General features: G+C 60.1%; 10 protein-coding genes across 10 annotated transcripts; 5 read left to right on the top strand and 5 right to left on the bottom strand.

Annotated features, from left to right (window-relative positions):
* Nucleotides 1-662: 662 nt before the first annotated feature.
* IUM83_11156 (Croquemort mating protein M82) lies at nucleotides 663-2849 on the top strand (the record flags this gene model as incomplete). Its single annotated transcript, XM_067935699.1, has 1 exon — nucleotides 663-2849. One exon carries the CDS (start codon nucleotides 663-665, stop codon nucleotides 2847-2849), a length of 2187 nt encoding a protein of 728 aa, XP_067798908.1.
* A 295-nt stretch (nucleotides 2850-3144) lies between these two features.
* IUM83_11155 (putative heme/steroid binding domain-containing protein) lies at nucleotides 3145-3885 on the bottom strand (the record flags this gene model as incomplete). Its single annotated transcript, XM_067935698.1, has 1 exon — nucleotides 3145-3885. The coding sequence occupies one exon, from the start codon at nucleotides 3883-3885 to the stop codon at nucleotides 3145-3147; it is 741 nt and encodes a 246-aa protein (XP_067798911.1).
* A 217-nt stretch (nucleotides 3886-4102) lies between these two features.
* Nucleotides 4103-4906, bottom strand: IUM83_11154 (putative heme/steroid binding domain-containing protein; the record flags this gene model as incomplete). Its single annotated transcript, XM_067935697.1, has 1 exon — nucleotides 4103-4906. The coding sequence occupies one exon, from the start codon at nucleotides 4904-4906 to the stop codon at nucleotides 4103-4105; it is 804 nt and encodes a 267-aa protein (XP_067798910.1).
* Nucleotides 4907-5085: 179 nt separating this feature from the next.
* On the top strand, nucleotides 5086-7543 carry IUM83_11153 (DNA polymerase I; the record flags this gene model as incomplete). Its single annotated transcript, XM_067935696.1, has 3 exons — nucleotides 5086-6375; nucleotides 6455-7107; nucleotides 7237-7543. The coding sequence occupies 3 exons, from the start codon at nucleotides 5086-5088 to the stop codon at nucleotides 7541-7543; spliced, it is 2250 nt and encodes a 749-aa protein (XP_067798906.1).
* Nucleotides 7544-8824: 1281 nt separating this feature from the next.
* Nucleotides 8825-10075, bottom strand: IUM83_11152 (Ubiquitin carboxyl-terminal hydrolase; the record flags this gene model as incomplete). Its single annotated transcript, XM_067935695.1, has 5 exons — nucleotides 8825-9257; nucleotides 9319-9458; nucleotides 9544-9808; nucleotides 9871-9925; nucleotides 9991-10075. The coding sequence occupies 5 exons, from the start codon at nucleotides 10073-10075 to the stop codon at nucleotides 8825-8827; spliced, it is 978 nt and encodes a 325-aa protein (XP_067798841.1).
* An 841-nt stretch (nucleotides 10076-10916) lies between these two features.
* Nucleotides 10917-12617, top strand: IUM83_11150 (dicarboxylate/amino acid:cation (Na or H) symporter (DAACS) family protein; the record flags this gene model as incomplete). The annotated part of the gene is made up of 1 exon (XM_067935693.1): nucleotides 10917-12617. The coding sequence occupies one exon, from the start codon at nucleotides 10917-10919 to the stop codon at nucleotides 12615-12617; it is 1701 nt and encodes a 566-aa protein (XP_067798907.1).
* On the bottom strand, nucleotides 11036-11383 carry IUM83_11151 (uncharacterized protein; the record flags this gene model as incomplete). The annotated part of the gene is made up of 1 exon (XM_067935694.1): nucleotides 11036-11383. The coding sequence occupies one exon, from the start codon at nucleotides 11381-11383 to the stop codon at nucleotides 11036-11038; it is 348 nt and encodes a 115-aa protein (XP_067798885.1).
* Nucleotides 12618-13245: 628 nt separating the features above from the next.
* IUM83_11149 (Dicarboxylate/amino acid:cation (Na or H) symporter (DAACS) family protein) lies at nucleotides 13246-14682 on the top strand (the record flags this gene model as incomplete). Its single annotated transcript, XM_067935692.1, has 1 exon — nucleotides 13246-14682. One exon carries the CDS (start codon nucleotides 13246-13248, stop codon nucleotides 14680-14682), a length of 1437 nt encoding a protein of 478 aa, XP_067798914.1.
* A 74-nt stretch (nucleotides 14683-14756) lies between these two features.
* IUM83_11148 (putative peptidase family U48) lies at nucleotides 14757-15725 on the bottom strand (the record flags this gene model as incomplete). The annotated part of the gene is made up of 1 exon (XM_067935691.1): nucleotides 14757-15725. One exon carries the CDS (start codon nucleotides 15723-15725, stop codon nucleotides 14757-14759), a length of 969 nt encoding a protein of 322 aa, XP_067798786.1.
* Nucleotides 15726-15913: 188 nt separating this feature from the next.
* Nucleotides 15914-16468, top strand: IUM83_11147 (Ribonuclease HI; the record flags this gene model as incomplete). Its single annotated transcript, XM_067935690.1, has 1 exon — nucleotides 15914-16468. One exon carries the CDS (start codon nucleotides 15914-15916, stop codon nucleotides 16466-16468), a length of 555 nt encoding a protein of 184 aa, XP_067798783.1.
* Nucleotides 16469-16580: the final 112 nt, after the last annotated feature.

The raw sequence follows: 16580 nt of genomic DNA, 5'->3' as shown, positions 1-16580 counted from the left end.
AAGTTCGCAATGCTCGAGTTGCTCTCTCGGTCTTGCCTTGGGCGCTGTGGTTGCCCCCTCCCCCCGTTTAAGAAGCATGGCTCGCGCGTTAGCACATGAAAGACGAGGTGACCATCGGCGAGGTACAGGTTGAAGTTGTCGGCACGTGAAGGTCCAACCCCCCCCCTCCCCCTCGCTACACGTTTTACAATGGCAAGGTGCCGCCGACCTCACCTCCAGAGGCCTAGTGTCGACAGGTTAGCACTGCTATTAGCGTCGCTAGCCTGGACCACTTGCCACCGCCAGTGCAGACGCTGCAGTATTCCTATCGCGACGGCAGTGGACCCCCATGTGTTCGTGGGGCAGGTTCCCTTGGCGTTAGTGTCCGTCGAGCGAATTGAAGCCCCATCGCTGCACGTTGCAGCCAGCTCTGAGCATGGAGAGCTAAGTGTCCAAGCATCTCCACCTGAGTCTCTCGCCATCTTATCTCGCTGGCGTGCCGTACCACTCGCAGAAACTCGAGTCGAGACCTACCGCCGTCTCGTCGCTCGGGCTCCACTGTCTCCCCATGCCGACTTCTACATGTCAGCAGCGCGCCTCACCAACTCGCTAGTCACTGCTGGTCCTCAATTGCGAATTCGCCACCTACCTCCGAGGCATTCGTCCATTCGACACTCCCCACCATGGCGACGACGCCCACCCCGAAGGCGAACAATACCGCCTTCGAGCAGTTTGAGAAGGGCTCGCCCACCGTCTTCCCCAAGCTCGACGAGGCCGAGCAACGTCAACGCCGATGCTGTAACCAGAAGGTCTGGGCCATCGTGCTCATGGTCGTGGGTAGCCTCACCGCCATCCTCGGCATCCTGTACGGCACCGCCATGCCCGCCTACGTGAACTCGGCCGTGAACGACGAGGTGGTGCACTGCTCGGACTCGGACGTGGCCAAGGAGAGTTACCTGGACCCGTACGGCGACTGCGACGACTGCTCGCCTTACTATGTGTCCGTGTACATGCTTAACGCCACCAACGCCGAGGACTACCTGGCCAGCAACGCCAAGCTGCAGGTGCAGGAAATGGGGCCGTACGTGTATCGCCGCCGCGAGATCAAGCTCAACGTATCGCTGTCGGACGATGCCTCCACCGTCACGTACAAGACGTACACGTACCACACGTTCGAGGCCGACAAAAGCTGCGACGGCTGCTCCGATACGGACGAGATCGTGAGTTTCGACACGGGCTACTTCAGCGTCATCGCGGGCACGGGCGGCGAGTACAACCTACTCACGGCCGTGGCCAAGGCGTCATTTGCCGCAAAGGAGAACGCTACCGCGATCGACCAGCTCATCCGCGACAACGGCGAGCAGATGATGCGCTGGATGAACGGCCTTAACTCGCTGGACCCGGTGGCCATGAAGACGGTGACCAACAACAGCGCCGTGCTCACCTTCCTGGCCGCGGGGCCTACAGCCATCGCCGACCTGGACCTGTCCGGGTTCGCGTACAACGGCATCTTCGTCAAGCGCACGGCGTCGCAGTGGGCGCTGGGCTACCCGAGTTTGCTGGCCGGCCTCATTCTGGGCTCCAACTACATCAACTCGTGCGAGGCCGGCATGAACACCGAGTGCGCGTCCTGCAGCGGCGACGACTGCCTGGCCATCGCTTCGGACTGCGCGAAGTGCACCAAGGGCGCGGCTGTCATGGCGGTCAACAACGTCACTTGTGCCATCGTTGAGTCCATCTACGCCGCCGAGTTCGACGCCGAGGAAGCAGCTAGCTTTGTCGCCACCACCTGCGGTCTCTGCGAGAGCGTGGGTCTGTGCGCTGCGCCCATTCCGGGAGTCGCCGAGAGCTCCGGCATGGACTACTCCAAAACTGCCCCCGACGCATCCGCGCTGAGCGACTACGTCAAGCGCACGGGCTGCGACGACCTGAGCAAGATCGGAACGTACGTCGAGTACGACGGCTTCACCGTGGCGCCCGTGTGGGTGGACCTAGGCGAGCGCCGCAACCCGACACTGGCGGAGATCATCGCGTTCTCGAGCTACGCCAACTGCGACGCACCGGCGGCCAACGTCACGTGCTTCAACGTGTCGGGCACGGATGGCACGGCGCTCAAACCCGGCGGCGTGACCATCAACGGCATGGCCAAGCACACCACGGTCGACACGTTCAACTCGTACCTGGGCCCTGCCGAGATCTCCATCGTCATCTCGAGCTTGGACACAGAAGTGGACTTCAACGGGGTCTCGCTGCACCGCTTCGGCACCCCGACCGACGTCTTCGCGTACTCGGACGAGCACGCCGCAATTGGCTCGGGCATCCCCGTGGACGGGCTGCACCAGCTAACCTTCGTCACGGGCTTCCTGTCGTACATGTCCGGCCCGTTCTTCGTCTACGGAGACACGTCGCTGCTGGAGGGCGTGGAAATGACCAACACCAACGGCACGGTGGTGACGGCCGACACCATGTACAACTCGGACGGGGGCCTGGTTGAGAGCTACTTCAACGCGTACGGCACGTTCGTGGACATCGAGTCGGGCACGGGCCAGACCATGAGCGCGCGCAAGCGCTCGCAGGTCTCGTACGCACTGGCCGCCTCCGCGACGCTGGCCAACTCGTCCATGAGCGACCTCGTGTGGCCGTCGCTGCCAACGGAAGTGGTGCTGCCGACGTACTGGGTGCAGGAGGCGGGCGAGGCCAAGGACAGCGTGCTGGACACGTTCAAGAGCACGCTCACGCTGGTCAAGACGTTCCTGCCCGGCCTGATCGTGATGCTCATTGTCGGCGTGCTCGAGGTGGGCGGCGGCGTCTTCCTCTGGCGCCGCCACAAGCTCAAGCTCGCGGCGTTGCGCTACGGCAGCATCATCTAGAGGACACACAAAGCCACGCGAACTCAGCACCTAATTGTACAGCCACCCCGTAACGTTGAAATTGAACTCTATGGTCACACCCTCGCACCTTCCTGCCTCCGTGAGGCGAATCGGCAAGTGAGACCGAAGTCTGCCTGCCTGCCAGGATGGTGATGTCGATCTCGATTGTGGCACGCTCGCGCGAGCGTAAACTGCTGCGGAGATGACTGTCCTATCCTGTTCAACGTCAACCGGTTGTGGTCATGTCGAGCGCTGCTTAGCGTGTTCGTTCATTGCTACAGTGCAGGACGTTCGTCTACTTCCGCGCTGCGATCTTGCCCACGACGGCGTACTTGCCCTCGAAGCGCTTGATCCAGTCGTCCAGCGTCTTGCGTTGCTCGGGCGTGATGTCGGCGATGGACGGGTTGTCCAGGGACTCGTCCTCCAACGACATGCAGGCCAGCGCCTTGGACGCGTCTCGCCCCGCGAACTGGCCGTACATGCCGTCGGGCCCGTAGAACTCGGCGCCGTTCATAGTCACGTCGTACAGCAGGCCGTCGACGCCCACCAGGATGGTCTGGCGCGGGTTGTCCACGCCGTTGAACGGCAGCAGCTCCTCGAGCGTGAGCCGAAGGCCGGCGTCCACTAGCCGCCCCACGTTCGCGTACTTGCGCTCGTCGGCCCGGAACGTGGCCAGCCACGCGTCCAGCGCTTGGAAGTGCGTTGGCGTCAAGTCACTTAGGTCCAGACGTGCCAGCTCCTTGGCGTCGTCCAATTTGCCCAGGGCGAGCGCGCGCGTGACGTCTTTGCCCGCCAGCGCCGCAAATTTGCCCGACGCCCCGTACAGCTCTCGACTGGAGCTCACGTCGTAGACCTCGCTCTTGACGGAGATGTAAATGGGGCGCGTGCCATCCGCGCCGCCGTTGAAAGTGGCGAGCTGCTTGACGGTCAAGTGCTGGCGAGACGGCGACGGCTCCTTGGACGCGCTGCCCCGCCTGCCGCCGGAAATCGGCAGCGAGTTGGGCCCGGTCGGTGGCGTGCCCACTGCGTTGCCCATGCCTGCTGCGCTGCTTGGTCTTGGTCTTGTTGGTTTCTGCGGCTCGTCGACGAGAATGGTGCTCGCGCGTGGACACGCGTAGCACTAAACATAGCGGTGGTTAGCTGCATGAACATGGTTAGGAGGTGAAGCTCTGCATCTCTCTTTAAAGCACTTGGCGGCGCCTTGAATTGCTGGCGCCTTACGGACTGACGTGTACTGCTCTGCTCTGCTCTCTCTACTTGAGCACCTTGCCCACGACGGGGTACTTCTCCTTGAACTTGTCCTCCCACTTGTTGAGCGTCTCCTGCTGCTGCTCCGTGAGGCCCTCGAGCGTCGGGTTGTCCAGGTACTCGTCCAGGAAGGACATGCAGGCGAGCGAGCGCGAGCAGTCCCGGCCGGCGAACTGCTTGTAGCCGCCCTCGGGGCCGTAGTGGTTGAGGCCGTCCAGCGTCACGTCGTAGATGTTGCCGTTCACGGCCACGTACACGATCTGGCGCGGGTTGTCCAGGCCGTTGAACGGCTTGAGCTGCTCCAGCGTCAGGTCGCGGCGGCGCAGCACGCGGCCCACGTTCGGGTAGCTGTTGTAGACGGAGAACTTGGTGACCCAGTCGTTGAGCGTCTCCTTGTCCATGAAGCTCAGGTCCGCCAGGTCGTCGCTGTCCAGGTCCTCCTTCTCGAACGACATCTTGGCCAGCGCGCGGGACGCGTCGCGGCCGGCGAAGAGGTGGTAGCCCTCGCCCGGGCCGTAGAAGTCGCGCTTGCGGCTCACGTCGTACACCTCGTCCAGCACGGCGATGTAGATGGGCTGGCCGTCCTCGCCGTTGAAGGGCCGCAGCTCCTCGGGCGTGAAGAAGCGCCGCTTGATGGGCTTCTCGCGCTCGGCCTTGAGCGCCTCCTGCCGCGCCTTGGCCGCCTCGTACGCGCGCTGCTGGGCCGCGTCGGCGCGCGCGTTCAGGTACTTGACGGCCATCACGGCGGCCACCGCCACGCCCGCGCCCACGAACAGGTTGCTGTCGGCGTTGCCCAGGAACTCCAGCATCGTCTCGGCCACTTCACTCGTTCTCTCTCCTCCGACTGGCTTGAACTGCGAATGAGTCGGCCCACGTCACTGTCCGGCCGACCACCGAAACGACGGTGCAAACTTTTCAGCACGTTTATATGCGTCCTCAGTATGATCGGACCCGACTGGCCAGGCCGCTCCATCACATGACGTCAAACATGCTGCGGCCGCTCCGGCGCCGGTGGCTGTCGACGTCTAGCGCGGCGGCCGACGCGGCCCGTCGCCGCCTGCAGTTCGTGACGTCGGACGAGATCGACCGCCGCCTGCTGCGCGGCCTCACGGCCGCCGACGACGACGCGCGGCCCGTGAACCTCATCCAGGACGAGGACGGCGCGCGCCGCGTGCTGGCCAAGATCCGCTCGCTCGGGCCGGGCCACTTCCACGCGTGCGACACGGAGGTGGCGCAGATCGACGTGAAGGCCGTGGGCCCCGTGGGCAACGGCGTCGTGACGTGCCTGTCGCTCTACAGCGGGCCCGACGTGGACTACGGCAACGGGCCGTACGTGTGGGTGGACAACCTGGACAGCGCCGAGGGCACGCTGCAGCTGTTCAAGGACTTCCTGGAGAGCAGAGACTACCTCAAGGTCTGGCACAACTACAGCTTCGACCGCCACGTGCTGTTCAACCACGGCATCGACGTGCGCGGCCTCGGCGGAGACACCATGCACATGGCCAGACTCTGGAACACGGCCCGCTTCCAGCACGGCGGCTACTCGCTCGAGGCGCTCACGGCCGACCTGCTGCTGCAGCGCAAGAAGCCCATGAAGGAGCTCTTCGGCATCCCCAAGCTGCGCAAGGACGGCTCCAAGGGCAAGGAGCGCATCATGCCCACGGTCGAGGAGCTGCAGCGCTTCCCCGAGTTCCGCAAGCGCTGGATCCGCTACAGCGTCTACGACGCCGAGAGCACGTGGTTCCTGCACCGCGTGCTGCAGCACAAGCTCGACCAGACCTTCTGGTTCGAGAAGCCCCGGGCCGCCGCGCTCGAGCAGCCGCAGGTCGGCTCCATGTACGACTTCTATCGCCAGTACATCATCCCGTTCGGCGAGTGTCTGACGGACATCGAGCGCAAGGGCATGCACGTGGACCTCGAGTACTTGGCTGGGGTCGAGAAGCAGGCGCTGGAGGACCGTGCGCGGCTCGAGCGACTCGTGCTCAAGTGGGCGTCGCGCTACTGCGACGAGAGCGAGCGCATTAATTTGTACAGCGCGGCGCAGAAGCAGCAACTGCTGTTCGCGCCGTACTATGACGAGAAGAAGAAGAAGCAGGTGCTCCCTGCGGAACGAGCGTTTGAAGTGGAGAACACGGAGGGCTACATCGAAGAGGGCAAGCAGAAGCCGAAGAAGAAGCGCAGCATCACGATCCACGGTTTGGGTATTCCGCCCACACACTTCACAGCTAGTGGCCTACCAGCCGCCAGCGCTGAAGTGCTCAAGGAGCTTGCAGGCAACGTGAGTTTACCGCGGAATGGGACAAGCTCTTAATTGGTAGACCTGGTACTGACTCCGTATTTTTTTCTTCTGTGCACAGCCCGAAGCAGATCCACCGAAGTACGGTCGAGCATACGACCATTTCAAGGACAAGGAAGAGGGTGCTGCAGCCTGCGTGGCGCTGAAGGCGCTTTTCGACATCAGCAGCATCAACACCATGCTCAACAACTTTATCCTACCCCTTCAGGAGCTTGCAGATAGCAACAGTCGGGTTCATTGCTCGCTCAATCTCAACACAGACACGGGTCGCCTGTCATCACGGAAGCCGAACCTGCAAAACCAACCTGCAATGGGCAAGGACCGATACAAAATTCGCGATGCGTTCACGGCTCCTCCAGGCAAAAAACTCATCGTGGCTGATTACTCGCAGCTGGAGCTCCGACTTATGGCACACATCACACAGTGCAAGGCTATGATTGACGCTTTCAAGGCTGGCGGTGACTTCCACTCGCGTACGGCCATGGGCATGTACCCGTACGTCGCAGAGGCGGTGGAAAAAGGTGAAGCACTTCTGGAATGGGATCATTCTAGTGGCGAGGAACCACCAGCTCCGCTACTCAAGGACAAGTTCGGCAATGAGCGCAAAAACGCTAAGGTTCTCAATTTCTCTATCGCGTACGGCAAAACTGCGTTCGGTTTGTCAAAGGATTTCAATGTCTCCCGCAAGGAGGCAGCGGAAACTCTAGAGAAATGGTATGCTGACCGAGGAGAGGTGCGGCATTGGCAAAAGCAGGCTATCGAGACTGCACGCAGGTATGGCTACACGCGTACGCTGCTCGGGAGGTATCGTCGGCTCCCCGACGCCATGCTAACTGATGACAGCATGGCATCGAAAAAGGCCAAAGGACATGCAGAACGCGCCGCCATTAACACTCCCATCCAGGGTGCTGCCGCCGACGTCGTGATGCAGGCCATGCTGCGCGTGCACCAAAACCCGAGGTTACGCGAGCTCGGCTGGGAGATGGTCTCCCAGATTCACGATGAAATTATTGTCGAGGGGCCCGAGGAGTCAGTGGATGAAGCGATGAAGCTGGTGGTGCACTTGATGGAGAACCCGTTCGAAAAGCCACTGTCTGTTGCACTGGAGGTAGATGCAAAGGTCGACGATTCGTGGTTTAAGGCGAAATAAACGGGATCTGGCTATCACAACCATGAAAAGGAAGAATGATAAGATGTCTGTGTGAAATGCAGACGGCAGTTGAAGGCCGTATGGGACGGGTAACGCGTCAGTGTTGGTGGGCGCAGCTAACGAGGTCAAACTCAGTCTTCGTTTTATCCATACCAGCCACAAACGCTTGACTGAAAGCAAAGGGTCCGAGGACAAGCGAAAGTTGGCGACTACAGGCGAGCACTACGGCCTGAAAAAACGCAAGCAAGACAACCAAGGCATGATTGAGGACGTGTTGCAAATTTGTGAGCCGTCGGATGAAAGTGAAGACTTGTCGGAGGTTGGGCGTGCAGCAGTCAAGGAGTTGCCTTTAGATTGCCTTGAGGTCGCACGCAGCGGGTTGAAGCGCAGGATGTTGAACCTGTTAGACGAGAAGAATGGTGTCCGGTAGGCTAGCAGATGCACCAAGGCTCACGCGTTCGTGCTAGCTAATTACCAGATGCAGTTGTGGACGGATAGATATATTGCTGCAGGAAACAGAGGAGAGTCTGTCGACTACGAGTATCTAGCTAATCGCGCGACCCCCTTCTCCCGTTGTAAGAATCACGCAGGAGAGCTCGCGAAGCACGAGCCGTGGCTGCTCCGAGAGCTCGAGTCTACGTATCGGGAGGAGCGTGATCGATTCGATACAATCCAAGAGCTTCCAGGTCAAACGCTCCTGGGGTCTATCTGCCCGTGGCTGACGAATGAATTGCAGAAAGAGCGGCAGCATTGCACCGGCGAGTCTACAAAGCTCCTCCGAACTGAGCTGAAGGAAGCGCTGCCGGACGAGCGCGGTCGGAATAATGCGGCGCGGCATCTTACACTGGCCCAATTCCAAGTGGTATTCGAGTCAAAGTGCTCGTCATCCTCCACTCAAACTGGCATTTGTTTAGTGAAGACAATGCCGAGTTGAAATCGAGAAATGAGGAGATGCGGAACGAAATTGCCAGGATGAACGAGTGCAACGCGCAGCTTCGGACTGAAGTGGTGCAAGGAAAGAACAAGCTGACGAAATTGGTCCAAGACTTGGCTGATGAACAGGCGATCTCGAATGGTTTACTGAAGAAGTGCTCGCGTCTCACAGATGAGCTCGACGAGCTCAAGAAGGATAACTGAAGTGGTTGACCACCAGGATAAGCCCAAGCGATGCAATGATGATTGTGTTTTTTTAACGTTGTTGAGTTCAACAGTACTTTCATTCGATTTAGGAATGAAAATATTTTGCCAAGAGATCCTTGAGCGGGCTAATGGCTTCGCCTCTTATGTCATTTTCTTGCTTGATCCACCGAATGCACTGAGATCGACAAGTTCGGGGGCGAATAGGCCGGCAGAAGCGAAGCCCATGAACCAGGCAAACGGCCCGAGGAATGGGATCTGCTGCATGTAGCAGAACACAAGTCCAAAGCCTAATCGCGCAGCATCACTTCCGCTCTGATGCCAGTCCCGTTGCTCTGCGCGGCTGTCGTGCTCTTCGCTGTCGATCTCCATGTCGGTCAGCAGGTCGGTGCTGACGTTGGGGTCGCCGCTCTTGGCCGCCGACTTTAGTCGAGCGATAATGGGGTCATACAACTCGCGGATCATGGCCCGCGAGTCAAGCCACAAATGCACCAGCTGCAGCGCCGCCTCGCGCGTTGCCGGGAACACGAAGGCGATGAAGATCGGCACCAAGAACGCCACCTCCATGTGACGAATCCTTTCACCATATAGCAATTAGTGGACCGACCGAAACTCATCCGTTGCTTCAAACAGCGCACCTGTAGCCGAACTGGGCGATCGGGATCAAGACGCCCAGCAGCGGTTTGGCGACCAGTGCAACCAACCCGAAGCCAAGCTGGCGCAGTCCGAATCGCCCCAGGTGGCGGACATACTCCCAGTCCCAGTAGATCGCTTTTTTCTATCATCACCAGCAGCAGTAACAAACACTGGCATTTAGCCTCCTGCACCGTAGTACAGCAACAGCTTCAACCTCCAGCATTTACCTGCCGGATGGTCTGGGCGAGTGCCGCGTCGTGCGTCGCGAGCCCGGCGAAAAACGCCTTCTCGAACATGTCGACGCTGACGTAGCGGCAGACGCTGACGAGCAGGAACGGCACCGTAGAGGCGGCGGCGTAGCGGAAGGCGCGCACGCTGGCGTCCACTGTCTCCGGGCTGAGGAACAGCGAGCTGATGAGCTCGACGGGCAGCAGCAGCACGTGCAGCAGCGCGGACAGCACGGCGGACATGACCAGCAGCACCTTCATGCTCCTGCAGCGTCAGCACAGCGTTAGACTGGGAGGAGGAAGCCCTGTTGTTATCTACTCCTTCACCTCCAGAACTCGTCGCGCACGCGGCTGTCCGCCAGCGCTCGGAACGTGCCACATGCTGACATGAGAGGGGGGAGCGTTAGAAGACGCGAAGGACATAATGCGAAGCTGTCGGGCACGCACCGGCGGCTGTGGCCCCGTACAGGAAGCGCTTGCTGCGCGCCATGAGCTGCGGCGGCATCGGCGGTGGCGTCGTGGTCTCCACCATTCTGGTTTGATTGACAAATGAGTTGGATTATTAAATAAACCGTTGATGCGGATACTTTTTTGAGACATTTTGCTGGGTTGTAGATTTTCATCCTGCAAGCATCGGGGACGACACCCAAGTTGTACACATCGATGCTATCCTACCGAACCGAACGGTCGAGCTTCATGACGTACTTAAGTGAGGTGTGGCGACTCTCATCAGTGACGGGCATTTCGGGATCCGTTGCCGAGTGTCGAGACCAGTCGATAGTCCCTCCAGCGCCAAGATTCAACGCGTCACCCGAACAAAGCCACCAGCTGCAGATACTTAAAGTCCTTCTTCAACCCAGCAGCAACACACCATTGCAACGACTTCCCACGCGCCTCTCGTGGTTCCATTCCTGATCTCATCAACTGCGTCCTTCCTCAGCCAAGAGCACAAGTTACTGCAGCTGAGACGCGCTTCGTCGTGGCGCTTCGCTGACGTTTACCAGGTTCCGCTCGCCGAGTTGTTCGTCAAGGCCGGACAGTTGCCGCGTTGACGCTCGGTCTGCTTTGCGGGGTTCAGCATGGCCGGAGGTGCATGCAGCAGCAGCAGGTTTGAGCCGTGCAGGTTGCAGTTGTGTGGCGTACACTACCTGGACTGGACCCCGTCTCGACCGCTGCATACAACGCGCAAGTAGTCCGCTCCAGGGGCTCACCGAGATGAGATGTCGGCCGCTTGGTCCGACTCCTCTACTCGCCCATCCCCGTATCCGGCTGGTCGGGTCATAAGACCACTGCTGGTCGCGCGCAATGCTCTCTTCTACATGTGCGCTGGTCATCCGCTGGCCGCGCCTTCCGCGGCATAAACTCTTGTCGCGATGCCGGGCTCCTCTGCGGGCGGCGGGTCGCTTTCCGACGTGGTCGCGCCACGGTTGCTGCCGCTGCTGCTGGGCGTGCTGGGCGGCGCGCTCGTGTCGCTGGGCGTGGCGCTGTCGGGTCAGCGCGCGTCGGCGGCCGCGCGCTGGCTGCTGTGGCTGCCCGGGGACCTGGTGCTCGACGCCTTCGTGGCGCTGACGCTGCCCCTGGTGGCGCTCCACGCGGTTCTCACGGGCGCGCGCGTGGCCCGCGAGACGCTCAAGCTGCAGCCGCCGCAGTGCCGGTGGCTGCGGCTAGCGGCCGCCACGCTGGCGGCCTTCGCGCTGTCGACGCTGCTCGCCAGTGTGCTGGGCGCGCTGCTGGCCTTGGCCCTGCAGAGCATCGTGCCCTCCAGCGCCACGCTGGCGCAGGTTTGGCGGCTGCCGGCAGGTGCGATCGTGGCCTTCGGGTGTCCACGCGGCGTGGCCAACGGCTCCGTGGCGCTGCAGAGCGACGGCACACTCGCGTGCACGCAGAACGCGACGATGTTCGCGCTGGACGATGTAGCTCGGACGTTCGTGATGAGCGCCACGACCCAGGCGGCGACGGTGGTGGAGCAAGTCGTCAAGGTGGCGGAGAGCGTCTTCCCGCAGAGCCTTGCGGGTGCCTTCGTCGACGGACAAGTCGTGGGTCTCGTGGCAGGAGGACTCGCGCTCGGAGTTGCGCTGGTATGTGTCGCTGGATCAGAGCGTGAGCCAGGCCGAGATGGAGACAACTACGATGAAGAGCTGGACGGGGAGTTCGTGTTGCTGCAGCTGGCCGCTCAAGCGGAAGCTGCGCTGTGCCGCGTGCTGAATTGGCTTCTCAAGTACCTGCCCATGACGGCGGCTTTCATGATCAGCAGCACGCTGCTGGAGGCGTCTCCGTCTGCTGCTTCGGTGCGCGGCTCGGACGACGGTTCTGCTGTCGCCACGGCCTTAGCGCTCATGGCGGTGCTGCTGCTCGCGCTGGTGATCGACGTCGTGGTGATGCTGCTCCTGGCTGCGATGTTTACTCGATCCAACCCGTTCACGTTCCTCGAACACCTTTTGCCAGCGCAGTTGCTGGCAATAAGCTCCGCGTCGCCGCTTGTTGCGCTACCAACCACCGTCTCGTCCGTCGTAGCAAGCAAGCGTGTGTCTCCCCCATTGGCCTTCATCGTGTGCTCCATGGGCACAGTTCTCAATCAGACTGGCACCGCGCTTTATCTGTCGGTTAGTACGCTGTTTGTGCTGAGTGTGTCTACGTCGGGTATGGATAGCGTCGAATTGGCCGCGACCCAGTCTGCCGGCACATTTACAACGATGATGTTCACGAACGCCTTGATCGCCACCGTCGCCTCTCCGTTGCCAATGGGAAGCAAGACGGCCGCGCTCGCGACAGCACTAGGACCTGTATACGGAGTCCCAACGGGGCCTCGCGCCGTATTGCTGGCTGTGTTAGCGGCGATGGAGTGGATCACCGATCCGTTCGTATCCTGCGTGAACATCACGAACAACGCGTTGATATCGCTGGTGGTTGCACATTACTTCGAGGCTCAACCCGCGGTATCCATAGCAGAACCTGGCGAGAGTATCGTACACGACGAATATGAACCTCCGACGCATCAGCAACCGTCACCGCCGATGCCCGACCTGCGCCAGCAGCGAGTACTCGGGATGATTCACAGCGAGAATTGGGTATAGAGTAGAAGATGTATGTATGTGGTGGTGTCTGGATCGTGCCATGAAGTGAATATGAAGTGAGACTGTGAAGATGTTCACCGCACGTGTTTGGAGCTCATGAAAATAGGTTCCCCGTCACAGGGTGGTTACGACGTTGAGCATTTCGAGCTCTCTGTATTTCATTGTTGAAACATCCGTGGGCATTCGCATTATCTACCCGAGCAAGGTCTTGCCACTGAGGCGCGTGAGCACCATCGCTACCGACACTGCGCTCTTCGAACTGTCATCTGAAGTGATGGATTGGCAATTCGATGGTTTCCAGGAGACCATGCAAGAAGAGCGTCGAACTACTGCAGCACTTCGAGCGGCAGCAGCGGGGATTCCAGCTGAATCAGTTGAGACAGCGACAACCAGCTCAATGGACGATTTCAGGAGCTTGCCTTTCGACAGCTCAGGTCGTGGTGACCCGTTGACGATGACCATGAGTCCGCAAGCCGCGGGTCAGTTTCGAGACCCCATCTTAACTTTTCACAACCAGAAAGGGGCCCCATGGCCGGGGACGGCAGCACAGCCACAAGCAATGCCTGACAACCAGGACGATATGCTGGTGGATCTGTACTACAAAACTCCGAGTCTCTGGTTGACAGCCATGGCAGGAGTCAGTGGATTCGCGGTCGGCACAGTCCTCAATCAATACCCTGTCAGCGACGATGCTCAGCTTTGGATCGGATTCCTCGGTGCTCTTCTGATCCGCGCGCTTCAGTGCCTTACGCTACCTCTCATCTTCACCAGCGTCACGATATGCTTCTCCAACTTGGCCGTCTCCGATAAGACACGCTCTGTCCTGGTACGTTTGGCCATTTATTTTGTTCTGGCAGCTTTGATAGCGAGCTGCGTCGCGGTTGCGGTGGTGTTCTGCTTCTCGGGTGCGTTCCAAGTCATGGCTGACGTCCCAGCAGTGACGACGAGCTTCGAATTCATTCTACGGTGCCCAAATGGCAAGTTTTTCTCTCGGGTAGATGATTGTGGAGCTCAGTCACCGCGCAACGGTCAAGTACTCACGGCCACAAATGTCACGGGGCTCCCACAAGACCTTCAGTTGTCCCTAGCTGCTGCAAGTGGCGTGTTCCCCGACACCCAGAGCTTGGCCGCACAGATTGTGCTCTTCTTTGGGTATCTCTTCACTGACAATATCACGAGTGCCTTCGTGTCGGTACAGTTCCTGGGTGTCACCATTTTCAGCATGATGATCGGAGCGACTATCATGAAGACGTACGACCCTGCTAGTGGAGAATTAAACCACGCACTCGTGCTCATTCGACAGGTTCACATCGTACTCGAGATGGTCCTCAATTGGCTTGTGCCCTACATCCCCTTGGGAACATTGTCCATGATGGCCTACGCGATCGCGACTGGCGAGGTTTCGCGCCAGGCATTGCACGACTCGATTTACTTCACAGTGACAATGGCCGTCGCTCTGCTCGCCAACTTCTTCTTCGTGGCATGCCTGCTTTACGTGGTTCTCGTCCGGCGCAACCCCCTGAAGTTTACGTGGTTCCTCATGCCCGGAATCATTTTCATGTTGGCCACGGGCGACTACTTGGCTACAATTCCTGTCCTCATCCGCAGCTTGGAGAAGTCCCGAGAGGTCTCACGTACAATGTCGCAATTCACGATTTGCCTCGGTATGTGCTTGTGCCTCTGCGGAACGGCAGTTTTCTTCGTAGTGGCCCCTATCTTTATGGCATACACCAGCGGCCAAGAGGACCTTGTCACCGCAGGCCGCGTTATCGGTCTTGTGGTGATTGCAACTGCGAGTTCCATCGGCACTCCACTTGTACCAGGCTCCGTGCTCACGTTCACGTGCACTATTTGGCGAACGCTGTTCACGAACCAAGTACCGGGCTCGTTCATGTATGTGGCCGCAATGGAGTGGGCAATGTTTCGCCTTCGCAGAACTTACAACATCATTGTAGCCGCCTTTATTGCTCGGATCATTGCTGAGCAGCTTGACGAGACAGTGGAGGACGAGGAGGATCGTGCTTGTCTAGACCAGCAGCTTGGTATGACACGAAGTGCTCAATGACAGCGAAAATATATTTCTTGACGAGTAGGTAGGTAGGTAGCTACATGAACCAACGTTTATCCTACTTTTTGTCGTCAAAGCTCTTTATCACGCAAAGTTGTGCGTTGAAGTGCTTGCAGTTGCTTGGCAATCACTACAGCGTATATAGCGATCGAAGCAAGCATCGACGTGTACATACCTGGTTGTGTCATATCCATGGCGACATTCTTTGCTACGCCCAACGCGAATATATTGTTGATCGTGTGCAGCGCGATACACTCCGTGAGCGATCCAGAAACCGCAAGCTTCAGCGCCAGGAATCCCCCCACCAGCAACGCCCAGAGCACTTGGAACACTACATAGCTCGCCGAGTACTGCATTCCGAGATGTCTCGCGTTGGCCAGGTGGATGGCAGCGAACAAGACGCTGGAGATCCAAGCACCCCACTTGACACTCTGAAGCCGATTGACCGCCACCAGTACGACCACCCCTCGGAAGAATAGCTCCTCCTTCATGGGCGCGAGCAGCAGATTCTGCATCAGCTCCGCTGTGGCGAGCGATCCGTCAGAGCGATATGCCGCCAACCAGACATTCTCCCACGTCCATACCGATGTAAACACCACCACCGCCACTGAGTGCAGCAGGACGGACACCATGCACGTCTTCCCTGACCTCCATCCAAAGCCTGACAGTCTCCGCACCAAGTCGCGCTTGTGAACGCGGAAGAACCAGCCCATGAACACCACGAGGCCCCAGGCGAACGCCGCAGCCTCACAAACCCGAACGACAACGCCCTCTAGCGCGAAGCCATCACCAGCTGCAGACAGGAGGCCGCGCACCAGCGCTGTGATGACTGAGCTGGTCAGCAGCAGCAGAAATCCTCCGCCTCCGACCAGCGCCAACTCCATGAGCAGCAGCACCCAGCGAACGGCAGGCGGCAGCTCCACCAAAGGCGGCGTCGGCGTCTTCTCCTCGGTCTCCGCTGCATCCGGCTGCAGTGCCGTCAACGCCGCCAGGACACCGTTGGGCTCGCTGCGATGCGTGAGCCACGCCCACGACACCATCTTCCTCCCCTCTGTCTGTCCGCTCCTTCTCTGGCTGCGATCTGCACCCCGTCCTGACTGTCAGTCGCTGTCCTCCACTGTCCTCCTCTATCCTCCGATGTCCTTTTCTATCCTCTGATGTCCTCCTATGTCCTCCTCCGCCTCAACCAATCGCCCAATCCCTCACCACAGACCAACGGACAGCCAAAATGCTGCGGAGACTCGCCGCCGTCCTGCGCCCGCAGCCGCTGCGCCGCCGCCTCTCGGGCGCGCGCGCGCTGCAGCAGAGCGACACGTCGTCGTCCACCTCCTCATCCTCCTTGTCCGCCAGCGTCCTCGCGTACGCGGACGGCGCGTCGCGCGGGAACCCGGGGCGCAGCGGCTGCGGGGCGCTGCTGGTGGACCCGTCGACGGGCCGCGTGCTGGCCCGCGCCGCCAAGTTCGTGGGCGAGCGCGAGACCAACAACGCGGCCGAGTACCACGGCCTGCTGCTGGCGCTGCAGCTCGCGCGGCGGCACGAGGCCGCGCGCGTGCACGTGCTCATGGACTCGCAGCTCGTCGTGCGGCAGATGCAGGGCCAGTACCGCGTCAAGGCCGCCAACCTGCGGCGGCTGCACCAGCAGTGCCGAGAGCTCAGCGCGGCGCTGCCCCACGTCACGTTCTCGCACGTGCCGCGCGAGGACAACGCGGCCGCCGACCGCCTCGCCAACGAAGCCATCGACGCGCACGAGTTCGAGGCCGCCGAGCGCCTCGAGGACCCGTAGACCGACTCCATGCAATGCAATTCAATGCACACGCAGACGATAGAGGAACGCCATTGATACCAATGCTCTGCTGTGTGATCTGCTTGCCTTGGACCTGCTCCGAGCTGCTGGA

Source organism: Phytophthora cinnamomi (genome assembly GCF_018691715.1).
Source record: "Phytophthora cinnamomi strain GKB4 chromosome Unknown Contig7, whole genome shotgun sequence".
Taxonomy (NCBI): Eukaryota; Oomycota; class Peronosporomycetes; order Peronosporales; family Peronosporaceae; genus Phytophthora; species Phytophthora cinnamomi.
This window is presented reverse-complemented; position numbering and strand designations above follow the sequence as displayed.